General features: G+C 52.3%; 1 protein-coding gene across 1 annotated transcript in view; it reads left to right on the forward strand.

Annotated features, from left to right (window-relative positions):
- Positions 1-14,457, forward strand: part of SHANK3 (SH3 and multiple ankyrin repeat domains 3) — a 350,793-nt gene that overhangs the window by 192,370 nt on the left and 143,966 nt on the right. Inside the window, exons 11-13 of the mRNA XM_033162485.1 lie at positions 1,098-1,198; positions 1,612-2,061; positions 2,094-2,495. Coding sequence (XP_033018376.1) covers positions 1,098-1,198; positions 1,612-2,061; positions 2,094-2,495 — 953 coding nt within the window. The remainder of the gene's footprint in view (positions 1-1,097; positions 1,199-1,611; positions 2,062-2,093; positions 2,496-14,457) is intronic.

Consider the following 14,457-nt stretch of genomic DNA (forward strand, 5'->3'; position numbering starts at 1 on the left):
TCCCACCACCCTTCTGAGTAATACCCCTCCCCACCCTCTCACTATATATAAGGGTCTGGTGACTTCTGTTTCAGTGTATCTGAAGAAGTGTGCATGCACACGAAAGCACATGCCAAGAACAAACTTAATTGGTCTCTTAAGGGGCTACTGGAAGGATTTATTTTATTTTTTATTTTGTTTTGACTAGTAGGAATTAGATACCAACTGCACATCATTTTCATATATGGTAGTTATCTTTCAATGTACAGCATGCTATTATTACATCTCTATCCCACGTTTTGTCCAAGAAACTCTTCTGCTCCTCATTTAATCCCCACAATGACCCTGAGAGGCAGTGACTGGCCGATGGCCACCCCCAGGGAGCTTTGTGGCCAAGTGGGGATTTGAACCCTGGTCTCCTGGGTCCTGTTCCGACATGATAACCACTACATGACGCTGTGTCTAATTGTCCTCTTAGTCTAAATCCTTTTGCTTGGGCATAGAGGGCAGGAAGCGAGAAGGAACTAGGCAAGAAAGGGCTTGGGTGGGGGGAAGCTGAGGAGGCAGGAAAGGGAGATGTGTTGGGGCGGGGAGGGTTGGAGTCTGTGAGCTCCTGCCAACCTGGGAGTCTTGCTCTCTGGCTTGGAGGAGATTCCTTGTAGCCCAAATACTGTGTTGCTGTAGGTGGGTATCCTTTCCTGATTGATGATGTTAGCTGCCTTGAGTCCGGCTCCAACCCGGGAGGGTATTATTATTATTATTATTATTATTATTATTATTATTAGCACTCTGCACATGCTCTGCCTTTACTGTCACTTCACCATTTTCTGTGTCCTGAGGAGGCTCTGAGGAGGCCTTGGGTCGTGGCGGGGAATGATAAAATTATCAGGAATAACGTGGGGGGGGGGCGACATGGAGGAGAGAAGCAAGGAGGGGGCTTCTACGGGACAGCGGAGATGGGCGCTCATGCGCCTCCAGCACCAGCAGGAATCCAACAGGTGCCAGCTCCCGTTGCCAGGAGAGAAAGCTCCACCTGTTGAAAGCCTGCCTGCTGCGCTCCTTTTTAAGAGGGCAGCCTTTCCCTCCTTTCTCTCTTTCCCCGCTAAAATCCCTCGCAGCCTTGGTCGTGCCGGGGAGGGGAGGGGAGAAGGAGGGTCTTCGGTGGGCAAAGCAGGCCAGCCGCGGACACTCAAGAGCAGCTCCAGAGAGGCTGGGAAGGGTGAGCCAGGCAGGCAAGGAAGGGAGCAGGAGTGCCAGCTTGGGCCCGTGACCGTGGGTGCCCGGGGCCGTGGGTGCCTGCCACGCAGCGTGCATGGCCCTGGCTCCGAAATTTATGGGTGCCCGGCCGCTTCATGGGGAATTTGGTGGGTGCTCGGGCACCCAGGAAGTTGGCACCTATGGAAGGGAGGGTCTGCACCACATGCTAACGCTTCTCCCGGGGTTGCCAGCTTCGTTCAGCTGGGCGGCGAGGTCCTGGAGGGAGGGGACATTTGTGGTTCAAAGCCCCGTTGTCTTGGAAGCGCGGGCAGAAGGCAGCGCAAACGCTGGCGCATCCCTGCCTTGCCGGGGGTTGGACTAGATGACCCGGCGGGGTCCGCCGCCACGCTACGCTTCTCCGGTTCCTGTCGGCAGGCAGGGAGGGGTCCGGCCCGGGTGGGTCCCCGCCTCCCGCCGGAGGAAGAGGAGGAGCCGCTTGGCGGCGGCGGCGGCACCTGCAGCAGCCCGGCATCAGCAACATCAGCATCAGCATCAGGCTCCGCCGGAGCCGGCCGGGGTTTGGCTGTCGCCGAGCCGCCCCGTCGTCGCCATGCGGCGGCGGGAGGCGCAGCGGCGGGCGCAGCGCGGAGGCGCGGCGGAGGAGGCGGGAGGCGCCGGGCGCCGTCGGCGGGCGAGCTGAGTCGGGCGGCGCGAAGCAGGGGCCGGCGCGGGGCGCGGGGCCGGCCGAGCCATGGCGCTGCCCTGGGCGGAGGCGGCGGAGCGCGGAGGCGGACGCAGCGCCCGGCCGCAGCCTCGCTGGCCCGGCGGCGCCCCGGGCGGACGACGAGCGGCGGGCCCCGGCTCGCGGCGGCGGCCCCGGCGGAGGCTCGTGGCGCCGCTGCCCGGGATGCGCTGAGCCCCGACGAGCCCCCTCCCCTCGCTCGCCACCGAGACCTCCCTCTGCGCTCCTCCTGCCTTCTTCCCGGGCGGGCCCCGATCCAAGGAGGGCTCCCTCGGGGCGGCCATGGCGCTCCCGCAGCAGCAGCAGCAGCAGCAGACGCCGCCGCCGCCACCGCCGGGCAACACCACCGTAACGTATATTTTCGTTTACAGCCCCAGCGGGAGCGGCAGCGGGCCGGGGGGCGCGCCGGGGGCCGGTCCGGGCGTGGAGCCCACCCCGCACGCCGCGCCGGCCCCGCTGCGAGGGCCCAAGAGGAAGCTGTACAGCGCCGTGCCCGGCCGCAAGTTCATCGCCGTCAAGAGCTACACGCCGCAGGGCGAGGGCGAGATCCAGCTCAACCGAGGAGAAGCCGTCAAGGGTGAGTGCCGGAGCGGGGGGGGGGGGGGTCGGGGCACGTGGGAGGAAGAGGGGGCAGTTGGACACACCTCCTTTAATGGAAGGGGGTGGCGACGAAGGGAGGAGGAAGAGCTGGGAAGATGCGCGGCCCACCCACTCATCTGTACCCAGTGGTACCCAGTTTTTTGGAGCATCCTTAGATTGACTTGGCACTGGCAGATAACTTTGGTAAAGTGGGGTAGGTGGGTGGATATGGCAAGACTAGGCTGGCAGGGTCACCCAGATGTTGCCAATAATGTGCTTTGGGAAGTAGAGGCACTGGGTTCAAGGGAGTGGGCAGGGGATTCTTCTGGGTGGTGGTGGGGGGAGGGTTCAGCCTGGGTGATTGGGGGAGCATTTGTGTTTAGAGTGGAAGACCCTCTGGGTCAGAGGGTCTTCCTGGACCCAACAGCAGCCAGGCAGATGTCTCTGAAAGATGGGTAGGTGGTGGCACCCCAAGTCCTTTCTCTCCCCCCCCCCAATATACTGTGGGTTTGAAATCTGGGGATTTCCCACCTGCCAGGTTGTAGAGGTGGTTATTGTGGGATGGCAAAAGAGGTCTTGTTTTCCTTCGGCCACTGTTGGCACAGATGCATCTTCCGGGCAAAGGATGGTCAGATCTTGCAATTGAGATTTGGCTTGGTGCTTGGCTTTCTCCCCTCCGGGTGGGGAGGGGTGTGTGGAAGAAGGATTTATTGCAAATAGGAGAATTACCCTTCCCTCTGCGTACTCATTAAAAATGTGCCGCTGTGAATTGCTGGCAAATGGATCGTGTCTCTGGCCAGACTGATGAAGCCCCAGGGTTCATTTTAGGACATGGGTGACCTGACTGCACCTGCCAGCAATTTCAGTTGTTGCTTTTTAGCAGATATGGAGCAACGCTCCTTCCATTTGTGGGTGCAAGTAACCGGGGGGGGGGGGGCCTGAGCACAACTTCTGTGCTCGTGCAATGCAACAGATGGGTGAAGAGCTGGCAACTCTTCTGGGCTTATGCAGCAGGCGGGTGTCATGCACTCAGCAGAACTGTCGCATCTGGGTTTCGTGTGAGCTGCCTGGTTCACCTCCCCCAGTCCCTGGGGAAGTGTGCTTGCGAGGGCCTTGGTTGCAGCTCACTATTCTGTCGCGAGTTCCTGGTGCAAAGACAAGGATGCACTTTGCAAGCTACTATTTTAAGCGGAGATGTAGTATCGCCTGCCGGTTGGGATTGTGGCATGTGAAGCAGCTCTTCTGGTTGGAAGGAACACAGCAAGTGGTTTCTTAGCCAGAACACTCTATGCCTGGAGTGTTCCTGACAGATGGCTATTCCTTGCAAACGTCCAAGGAAACGGGAATCTGCAGCTTCCCTCGCTGGGTATCCACTCCTGCTGCTGAACTGCACTAGTTTGCAAGCTGTTTTAACCCTCAGGACCGAAACCCAATTCAGCCTTGGGACTAACTAAACCTGCTCAAGAACACCTTTGCAAAACTACAGCACCCAGGGGCCCTTGAAACATTTTTTTAAAGGACTGGTTGATCTCCATGGTGTGCCTGTGCCTTTACTCAGATACACCTCCAATCTACCGTCTTGTCTTCTGAATGCTGCCATTTTGGGTTATCCTCTTCCAGTGGGTAAAGAGTCGGTCGGTCAGTGCATTACTCCAAAGCCTTGGGGGCTGGCCAGTCCGCCCTTCTGAACTGGAGACTCAGTGCCATGCTGGGCATGATGCTCGTCGTACCATTTGCCTTTGCTGCTTGGCTGTTTTTAAGAGCAGATAGTTGGTGAAGAAGAGAGCTGGATCGGGCCCACAGCCTGGCACAGGGGAGCATTGATCCTTTGCTTCTGCTGTGGTCAGAATCGGAGCCAGACCCCCACCCACCTTCCCCAAACACCTGCTGGGAAAACTTCCTTGCCACCAATCAGGGGCTTCCTCCCATTGCCTGCGGCAGGTGTTTCGGCCATGCATTGGCAAGCAGAAAGTGTCATGCCTGGCTCGGTCCTCACTTTGTCCTCCATGCCCGCTGCTTGCGGTGGCTGTTGTTACCAGGGCGCTGATGAGCATCTTGAGCTGCAGAGAAAATTGGGGATAGCGAGCTGGGATGTAGCTTATGGCTTAACCTCCTTAAGAACACCAGAAGAACCCCACTGGGTGGGCCCAGAGGCCAGTTCTTCACGGTGGCCAAACAGGCGCTTCTGCAAAGCCGGCAAGCAGGACCCGAGCGTGGCAGAAATTTCCACACTGGTGAGCTCCAATAACTGGTATTCAGAGGCATCCTACCTCAGGCAGTGGAGGGTAGGGCACGGCCATTGTGGCTGGACCTTCCCTGAGGAATGAAGGTGCAAGAGAACAGAATCTGGGAGAAGGACTTGGCACCAGGGGCGTACCCAGGATCAAAACTAGGGGGGGGGCAAGCCATGGTCGTTCAGGTTCAAAAACAAAAACAGCTTCCAAAAACAGAAAACTCCCCACCCCCCAAACAGAAAGCCCCAAATGGCTGAAAAACTCAGTTTCCCAGGATCCTCAGTCCTTGCAAAGGAACTACTCACCATGCAAGGGAACTCAGTTTGCCAAGCTCCCTTGCAACGATGAATCCTGGCAACAATGAATTCGCCCCCTGACACTGCCCAAGTCTCAGCCTGCATCCCCATTTGACCAAGCAGGGTGCAGGCTAGGATCCGGTCTCTGATAGGCACGCCAGCTCTTTGTCGGCATGAGGGAGGGGGAAACAGCCGGCACAACACACACACACACAAACACACACAGTGACCAACTGTGCCTCCGCAAGAGGGCAAGAGCTCAATTGTTATTGAGATTTTGGGAGGGGGAGAAAGACCAGTGTTGAGTTTTTTTTTTTCCTTTTAGGCTGCCGATAACCATATAAATTTTTTTTTGCTTCTAGGGGGGGCAGCTGCCCCTCTGCCCCCCCCCGGGTACACCCATGCTTGGCACAGTAAAAAAAAAAAACAAAAAACCCAGCTGGGGAAGAGTCGGGATGATGAGCAAGTCTAAAGACCTTTCTGGCTGATGGCTTCAGAGTCATTCTAGCTGGGTGGGTGGCACAGAGGAGAGAGTACAGGCGCAGCTGTTTTTATATTTGTGGCCGCTGTGTCACAAGAACGAAGGCACAACAAAGTTGGCTTTTTAAAAGATACTAAGGAGTTGCTGAGAAATTCTGCAGGACCAATGGCCTGACTGTAAAAGGCAGTATATTGAGTTCACTTATGGTTGGGCTACTCCTGCACATGTAGAATCCAGCAAATTTTCTCACTGGAATTTTGCATATCTTCTGATTTTGAAGCTTTCGTTTGTTTGGAAGCACCTATAGAAAACGGGATGGGGGGTGTTGTTGTTATGATTTATCTAGAAAATACCAATTTATTCTATAATCTGCCTTTCAGCCAAAATATTCTCAAAGCAGAGCGATGATAAAACGCCTGTCTAATAAAACAATGAGCTAATCACAATGAGAAACAGCCAAAAACAAAAACCCAGCAGGAGAAATTAAAATAGCACCGCGGAGAACTTAGCCTACTCAGGTTAGAAGCCTGCCTGCAAATTAAAAAGACTTAATTACACGCACCTAAATCGACTAAGCTCTTGAGTGTGAACCTAGGGAAGGGTTAATGTTTGCCACGTGCTCACCACCCTAATTGCTTCCCGGGATTTGCATCTCCAGATAATTGATACTGTTTCCAGAGTTGCATGGATATGTTATTCTGCAAGAATTCTGAGACTTGATTCCGACCATTCTGCGAGTGCATAATTTGAATTCCCCTGCCCCACTTGCTGTGAGACTCTGGGACATGTGTCTGAAAGGTCCTGCTTTTGGCCAGGAGATTGTTCCAGATGACTTCTGGTCCCTTTGCGTGAAGACAGGAATTCAGAGGAGCAAGCTGCAGCCCAGCCTGGAAAAGGGGGCAAATGAGCTAAGCCAAAACAAGAGCTATTATGCAGACAAACCTTTGGAGATGGTGAAATGGGTTCAGGGCCTGGTTAGTAGAAGACCAAGCAAGCGCTGTAGCGCAGAGGTGCGGGCTATCTGTGGTCCTGCAGATGTGGCTGTACTCCAGCTCCCATCAAGGATGGTCCATGGGCAGGGATGATGGGAACCCCCTCCCCAGGTTCCCCAGCCCTACCCTACAGCAAGATTCATGTTATGGAAGGAGGACGGTGTTTGTGTGATGGCTTTGTGAATTCCGCATTCGGATCAGGCTTCGCTGGAGCTGTTGCCGGGAAGGACTTGCGTCTCACTGCCATGGTTACGGGGAAAGCTCTCTTCAGAGCATCGTGTGATGCGGGTGGCCTGTCAAAGGGTGTAAGAGGAATGGAGAGGGTTGCACAAGATGGGTTTTTTGCACCACCTGCCTTGAACGATCCAGGTGCATGCCAGAAACAAAACTCCAAAGAGGACTGTCCTTACTAATCTGGAATAGCAGCCCCACCACCTAGAAACCCTGCTCCTATATCCGTTGGTCCCACTGCTGATATGACCACAAATTCCTTTCCACCTCTTTGAAGCAGTCTGGTGTATGTCAAGGTGGTGTCCACGTGTGTGTTGCCTCTGGAAAGGATCACTCCTGTTCTTCACCAGCTTTCTGATTTCACTCATTGGCTAAAATCACTGACAGGCAGAAGCAGCCAGGCTGGCTCATTTCACACAAAAAAATTCTTAGAAGGATGCCTGCACATTTTGCTTTATAACTTTCTTTCTAAGAGAAGAAGAAGAAGAAGAGGAGGAGGAGGAGGAGTTTGGATTTGATATCCCGCTTTTCACTACCCAAAGGAATAATAGAATCCTAGAGTTGGAAGAGACCCCAAGGGCCATCCAGTCCAACCCCCTGCCAAGCAGGAAACACCATCAAAGCATTCCTGACAGATGGCTGTCAAGCCTCTGCTTAAAGACCTCCAAAGAAGGAGACTCCACCACACTCCTTGGCAGCAAATTCAAAGCGGCTAACATTCTCCTTTCCCTTCCTCCTTTCCCTTCCTTCCTGGGGCTGAGAGACTTCAGAGAAGTGTGACTAGCCCAAGGTCACCCAGCAGCTGCATGTGGAGGAGCGGAGGCGCGAACCCGGTTCACTAGAGTCTAGCACTCTTAACCACCACACCACACTGGCTCTCCAGTGGACTAGATGCTTTAAAAATATTTTTTTTTTATTTTGTCAAAGTAATGATCATAAATAAATAAGAATAAAAATGTGCACCCCACCACCGAGACCATTCCATTGTAACTATCCAACCTCCCAAAATTTCAACACCTCTTGCGATGGTTTGACCCCTTTCCGTTTTAACAGTACAAATTCTACAAACTCCTTCCAGATCTCCTCAAAATCATTTCCCCTGCATATTCCCCATCTTACCTTAACTTGATGCTTTTCCTACATAAAAATGTGAAAGTTCTGAGCCTGGGGTCCCCAATGAAGGTCTTCATGGGTTGGCAACCTCAGTTTCAACAGGAGGCGCTGCCGGAGATTAAACCTGGGACCTTCTTCTGAACTAGGCTCCCAATCCTCCTGCCCTTTGACCTTCCCACAAGCTCCTTCCCCTGATCCCCTGAGCTCTTGGCATTTTCCTTCCCTTTCAGCCCCTGCTGCCCTATGACTGGGCCCTTGCCTGTTCTGTTCCCCTTCCTCAGCTGCCCTGGCTATCCTGCCCCTGAGTCCTCCTGGTCTCCTTCCTCCAGAGTTTATGCCTTCTGCTATGCCACTCTCTTTCCTGATGGGCCTCTTCTGCACGCTCCATTTGAGGGTTTTTCTGCAGCCAAAGTGCTAGCGTCCCTCCCAGTGGCCCTTTGCGATGCTTTCTGCCATGGCGGAAGGGAGCCTGCACAACCAAAGCCCCATTGCCACCCCCTTCCCTGCCTATGGGCGGCCCTCGTTGGCCATTCCTCATAACCTTTGCTAGAGGCCCATTCCTGCTTCTAAAGACTGCTTGAGCCCATCTAAAATGAGAGGCTGTCCGCATCGCTCTGTCTGTGCCGCCCCTCCTCCCCTCCTTGGCTTCAGAGGCCACATAGGGCAGGATTGGCACCAGACTTTCCAACCTCTTGCAGCCAGCCAGCCAGCCAGCCCAAGCTGCATGGACCAACCGTGTCTCTTGAGACCACCATGTGCTGCTATTGCTGCTAAACTGGGAAAGTTGTGCTCAGGAAGCTGACTTGTGCTCAGGCTGCTACTGTGCAATAGTAGTTGTGCTTCCTTAACCTCAGGGTTGTGTGTTTGAGCTCCACACTGTGCAAAAGATCCCTGCGTTCCAGGGGGTTGGACTGGATGACCCTTGGGGGTCCCTTCCAACTCTTTAAGATCCTATGATTCCATTATTCTAATATGCATCCAGTGCATATCCAATGTAAACCAGCGAAAAGACTCACAAATATAATAATAATTTATTGTTTCTACCCTGCCCATCTGGCTGGGCCTCCCCAGCCACCCTGAGCAGCTTCCAACAAAAGATTAAAAATACATTAAAATATCAGTCATTAAAAATGTGCCTAAACAGGGCTGCCTTCAGATGTCTGCTAAATGTCAGGTAGTTGTTAATTTCTTTGACATCTGAAGGGTGGGCATTCCACAGGGCGGGTGCCACTACCGAGAAGGCCCTCTGCCTATGAAATGTTACCTGTTGTTGTTGTTGTTTAGTCATTTAGTTATGTCCAACTCTTCGTGACCCCATGGACCAGAGCACACCAGGCACTCACGTCTTCCACTGCCTCCCGCAGTTTGGTCAGACTCATGTTGGTAGCTTCGAGAACACTGTCCAACCATCTCGTCCTCTGTCATCCCCTTCTCCTTGTGCCCTACATCTTTCCCAACATCAGGGTCTTTTCTAGGGAGTCTCAGGGCTGATTTCCTTAAGAATGGATAGGTTTGATCTTCTTGCAGTCCATGGGACTCTCAAGAGTCTCCTCCAGCACCAGAATCCAAAAGCATCAATTCTTCGGCGATCAGTCTTCTTTATGTTCCAGCTCTCACTTCCATCCATCACTACTGGGAAAACCATAGCTTTAACTACATGGATCTTTGTCGGGAAGGTGATGTCTCTGCTTTTTAAGATGCTGTCTAGGTTTGTCATTGCTTTTCTCCCAAGAAGCAGGCGTCTTTTAATTTTGTGACTGCTGTCACCGTCTGCAGTGATCATGGAGCCCAAGGAAGTAAAATCTCTCATTACCTTGGCAATGTGGTTTCTCTGCTTTTTAAGATTCTGTCTATACTCCAGAAAAGGACAACAGACAATAATCCAACAGAAGGACCAGTTTCACATGCCTTTTCCTGCCTTGCGAAGGACCGTTGTTTCTGTCGAAAAGCCCAGTTGGCATCTTGAAAAGAAAAGCAGCTCAACAAAAAGAAAATTGCTCAGCTGAAGGACTTCTTATCAGCTGCAGATACATAAAGGGAATAAGAAGGATATTGACAAGCTAGAAGGTGTACAGAGGAGGGCGACCAAGATGATTAAGGGTCTGGAAACTAAGCCTGATGAAGAACAGTTGAAGGAGCTGGGTATGTTTAGCCTGGAAAATAGGAGATAGGAGAGTCATCTTCAAATATCTCAAGGGCTGCACCATGGAAGATGGAGCTAGCTTTTTCTGCTGGTCTTATTCAACATCTTTATCAATGACTTGGATGATGGGCTTGAGGGCATCCTGATCAAGTTTGCAGATGACACCAAATTGGGAGGGGTGGCTAATACCCCAGAGGACAGGATCACACTTCAAAATGACCTTAACAGATTAGAGAACTGGGCCAAAGCAAACAAGATGAATTTCAACAGGGATAAATGTAAAGTACTACACTTGGGCAAAAAAAATGAAAGGCACAAATACAGGATGGGTGACACCTGGCTTGAGAGCAGTACATGTGAAAAGGATCTAGGAGTCTTGGTAGACCACAAACTTGACATAAGTCAACAGTGTGATGTAGCAGCTAAAAAAGCCAATGCAATTCTGGGCTGCATCAATAGGAGTATAGCGTCTAGATCAAGGGAAGTAATAGTACCACTGTATTCCGCTCTGGTCAGACCTCACCTGGAATACTGTGTCCAGTTCTGGGCACCACGGTTCAAGAAGGATACTGAGAAGCTGGAACGTGTGCAGAGGACACTCTGTGAGGTGAGTGGGGCTGAGAGACTTCAGAGAAGTGTGACTAGCCCAAGGTCACCCAGCAGCTGCATGTGGAGGAGCGGAGACACGAACCCGGTTCCCCAGATTACAAGTCTGCCGCTGTTAACCACTACACCACACTGGCTCTCTGGATAGGCAGTCTTCAGGTGTTTCATGTGTTTCAGGAGAGCTGGCCAGCTAAACAAGGAGAGGGTAGCTGATGGATTTCAAACCCTTGATGAGTTAGGGACTTCCCCTGCATGTTGGTGCCAGACGTCTTGCTCTGCTTTCCTGTGGGCCTCATCCGTGAGGTCGAGAAGAGGGTCTTGTCATCTGAGCAGCCCAGCACCTCCAGACACATTGCCCAGCCTTGTGACATGGATGTTAGTTGCAGATAGGATTTCAATAGCCCAGCAATGGAAAACCTTGAAAAAAATCTAAATTTGCCTCTGTGGCCTCAGAACTTACAGACTTTGGCTTGTGGGGAGGAAATCACACATTGGGTGGGCGGGTAGAGGGGGATCCAGAACACTTTTATGTCACCTGGTGGGATTTTATTACTTAAATGCTCAGCTTGGGAAATACGGATGTCTTGTGTCGCCATTCCTTTCTCTCATCTCACTTGCTTTGTATGTGTTATGACACCATAGCCTGCTTTGTGTGTGTTATGACATCATAACCCGCTGCCACACTTTTTTTTTATAAGACCACAGAAAATAAGTTTCAGGAGAGATGGTGCCCATTCAGAATCGAAGGTGGTGCCGTTGAGGTTTTTTTTTCCCCCGCTGCAGGAGTAAAGTTGCCAGATGAACGCAAGGAGGAACTCGTTAACAAATTAGAACAAGGTTGTTAAAAGAGCAGTTTGGCAGTGGAGTTGGCTGCCCAGGAAGGCTGCTGTGGGAACCTGTTTGCGGAATGTTTGATTTGTGGGTGCCTTGCCCCAGCAGTGGGGCACATGCGACTTTGGTGCCACCAGGAGAATGTCGGGTTCAAAAGAGCCTTCCTCGACCTGGCGCCCTCTAGCTGTTCTGGATGATGACTGCCACCAGCCACAGCATCCCATAGCTGTGGTTTCCTGGGGCCGGTGAGAGGGCATCATCTTAGGAAAGCCTAATTGGGGGCTGCCAATTCTGAACAGATTGAGAGAAGCTGAGGTGCCCATTCTCCTAGTGCCTTCCCACCTGAACTATGGCCCCTTACTCTGCATGAGGCTTTCCTTGAAGACAGTCTGCTAGTGCAGAATGCAGTTTCTGGGGTGCTATGGGGGGGCAGCCCAGCGGGACCCTGTGTCAGCAGTCCCCAAAACGCTTCACTAGCCTCCATTGAGCCACTGGGCCCATTTCGGGGTGTTTATCGTAGTGTACAAAGGCCGTAACAGCTTGGGGGCCAAGCACCTCTCTCAAGATCAGTGATTGGCAGGGGAGGTCCTCTTGGCGCTGCCGCCTCTGAGTTGGTGCTGACGCATGGCAGGGCCTTCTCAGTGGCAGCCCCCCCCCACTTGTGGAACGCCCTGTCTCAGGAGGTACAAGAGATGTGCTTCACCTTGGCTTCATTTGATGGCCGGAAGATTCCCTTCATTGCAACCTCGAAGTTATGAGCCGTGAGGATGTAGGACTGTTTGTGAAATGTTCTCAGATTGTCCTTAAGGTTTTAAAATGCATTAAAAAAACACTTTTCTTATCTTGCTGCTTTGCTCGCTTGCCGCCTTGGGCTCCTTTGGGAAGATCGGAATCGAACAGACTGAAGGATCCAATGATGCTGGGGCCTGGGGGCAGGAGCAGAATTAATGAGAGGAAGGGGGTGGCAGGAGGGACTTTTCCTTATCAACCTAGTTAAAAACTCAAGGGGGGTTGGGGGAGGGCTGGAGGGTCAGCCGTATCTGGGTTGGTGGTGCAGAGGCTGAACTCTACCCGGGATGGGCTGGCCAGGCCCAGAGGTTTTTCTGTTTTGTGACCGTTTTTCTGTCTCTGACCATCTGCTTTGTTGCCAGCCGGACGCTCTCCCCCATCTCTCTCTCTGCTTTCTCATCCTCATCCATGCTCCTCTCTAGACGAATCGCCTCATCAGCTGGGTAACTATGGCTTTCCTCATCCTCTTCTCTTTTCTCCTCCTCGATCAGCCCCACCCTTTTTGCCTCGTCCTGTCTCTTGTCACCTGATAGTGTCTTTGGGTGGGGGGCTGGGGGGGGGAGTAGGCTGCTCGGGGGTCCATCCTGCTTTGCCTCCCTCCCTTGATGCCTCCTTGTTCCTAGCAGACTGTAGCTAGCAGGGTGGGTGGTGGGTGGGTGTAGAGAGAGAGAGAAGAGGGTGCAAAGAGTCGGTCTCCAGCAGGGATTTGGGGTGATGCGATGCCCTGATGCCATTTGAAGAATGCAGAAGACCCCTGTCCTGTCCAGCCCTCTGTACCCCACATAGCGGACATGGAAGACCCTCAACACTGCTCTTTGCAGTTTTCAGGATGTGCACATTCCTGGGCAAAGGGATGCAAGTCCCAGCCACAACTAACCTGAGTGTTGAGTTCTGATTTCAATCTGTTGGCCATGCAAAATGTGGTTGGCACTGCCCTGCTCTGTCAGCTGGCAGGAAGACGGCCACTAGCTAAGCATTCCTGGGCAGACTCTAGTCGCCGAGAGGTCTGGAGGTGGCATTGGGGCTGCTGCCCTCCAGGTGGCATCAGGGCTGCTTCCGCTCCAAATGTGGCGGTCAGAATATGCCATGTAGATGTTGCTTCGCCGCCTCTTTTCCTCGCAGTGGGTGCCATAGAGGGGAGGGTTGGTGTGGGGTCCTGGCAGTGATGCTGAGACCTTCGGAAAGGAGGTGTTTGGATTTGCCCCTCCTGGGCCACCTGTTTTTCTCATAGCTCTTCCATATCCTGCCCTGAGTCTGCCCGCTCTCCGTGCAAGAGTTTGGCCACCATTTGTGCTTGGGACGAGAGGAGGGGTGCTGGACCCCCCAAAGTGGCTTTCTCTCTGTATATGTATTTAGCTGGTGCGCATGGTAGTAGCATAGAAGCATGCAGGTATCTGGGAGTGAGATCCTCTGGTGGCTACAGGTAAGTGTGGTTGAAAAGGTGTGTTTGGGGGAGCTGGCAAGCATATTGCCTATCCGTATGCAATGTGGGTTGTTTCGCTGTGAGGCTCCTTTGCATAACCTGCAAAAAGATGGAGAATTGTTTTGGAAATCTCATGCCGAGGACAGAGGGCGAGGGGTTTCCATACCATCACGCTTCTATTAATATTAATAATAATAATAATAATAATTAATTGTGGTTGCCCTTTTCTAATACAAGGTATGTATGGTGTGCCAAGAAGAGGGGTGTTAAGATAAACCACCTACAACCTGGAACGTTGTAAGAAAAACATTTATTTTGTTTCCAAAATTTGCTAGAGCAGGGGTCAGCAAACTTTTTTCAGCAGGGGGGCCGGTCCACTGTCTTTCTGACCTTGTGGGGGGCCGGACTATATTTTGGAAAGGGAAAAAAAAAACGAATTCCTATGCCCCACAAATAACCCAGAGATGCATTTTAAATAAAAGCACACATTCTACTCATGCAAAAACACGCTGATTCCCGGACCGAATTGAGAGGGTGATTGGGTTGGATCCGACCCCCGGGCCTTAGTTTGCCTACCCATGCTCTGGAGGGTAGGATTCGAACCAATGACTTCCGAATACAAGAAAGGAGATTCCGACTAAACATCGGGAAGAGCAGCAGTGGAACCGTCTCTCTCAGGTGGATTTTTTAAGGAGAGGTTGCATGGCTATCCATCATAGAAGCTTTGGTTGGGATCCCTGCATTGCAGGAAGTTGGACTAGATGATCCCCAGGGACTGGGTGGATAAAAATCAATGATTATTATTTTTTTAAAACAGATTT

The sequence above is a fragment of the Lacerta agilis genome, chromosome 10, assembly GCF_009819535.1.
Source record: "Lacerta agilis isolate rLacAgi1 chromosome 10, rLacAgi1.pri, whole genome shotgun sequence".
NCBI lineage: Eukaryota > Metazoa > Chordata > Lepidosauria > Squamata > Lacertidae > Lacerta > Lacerta agilis.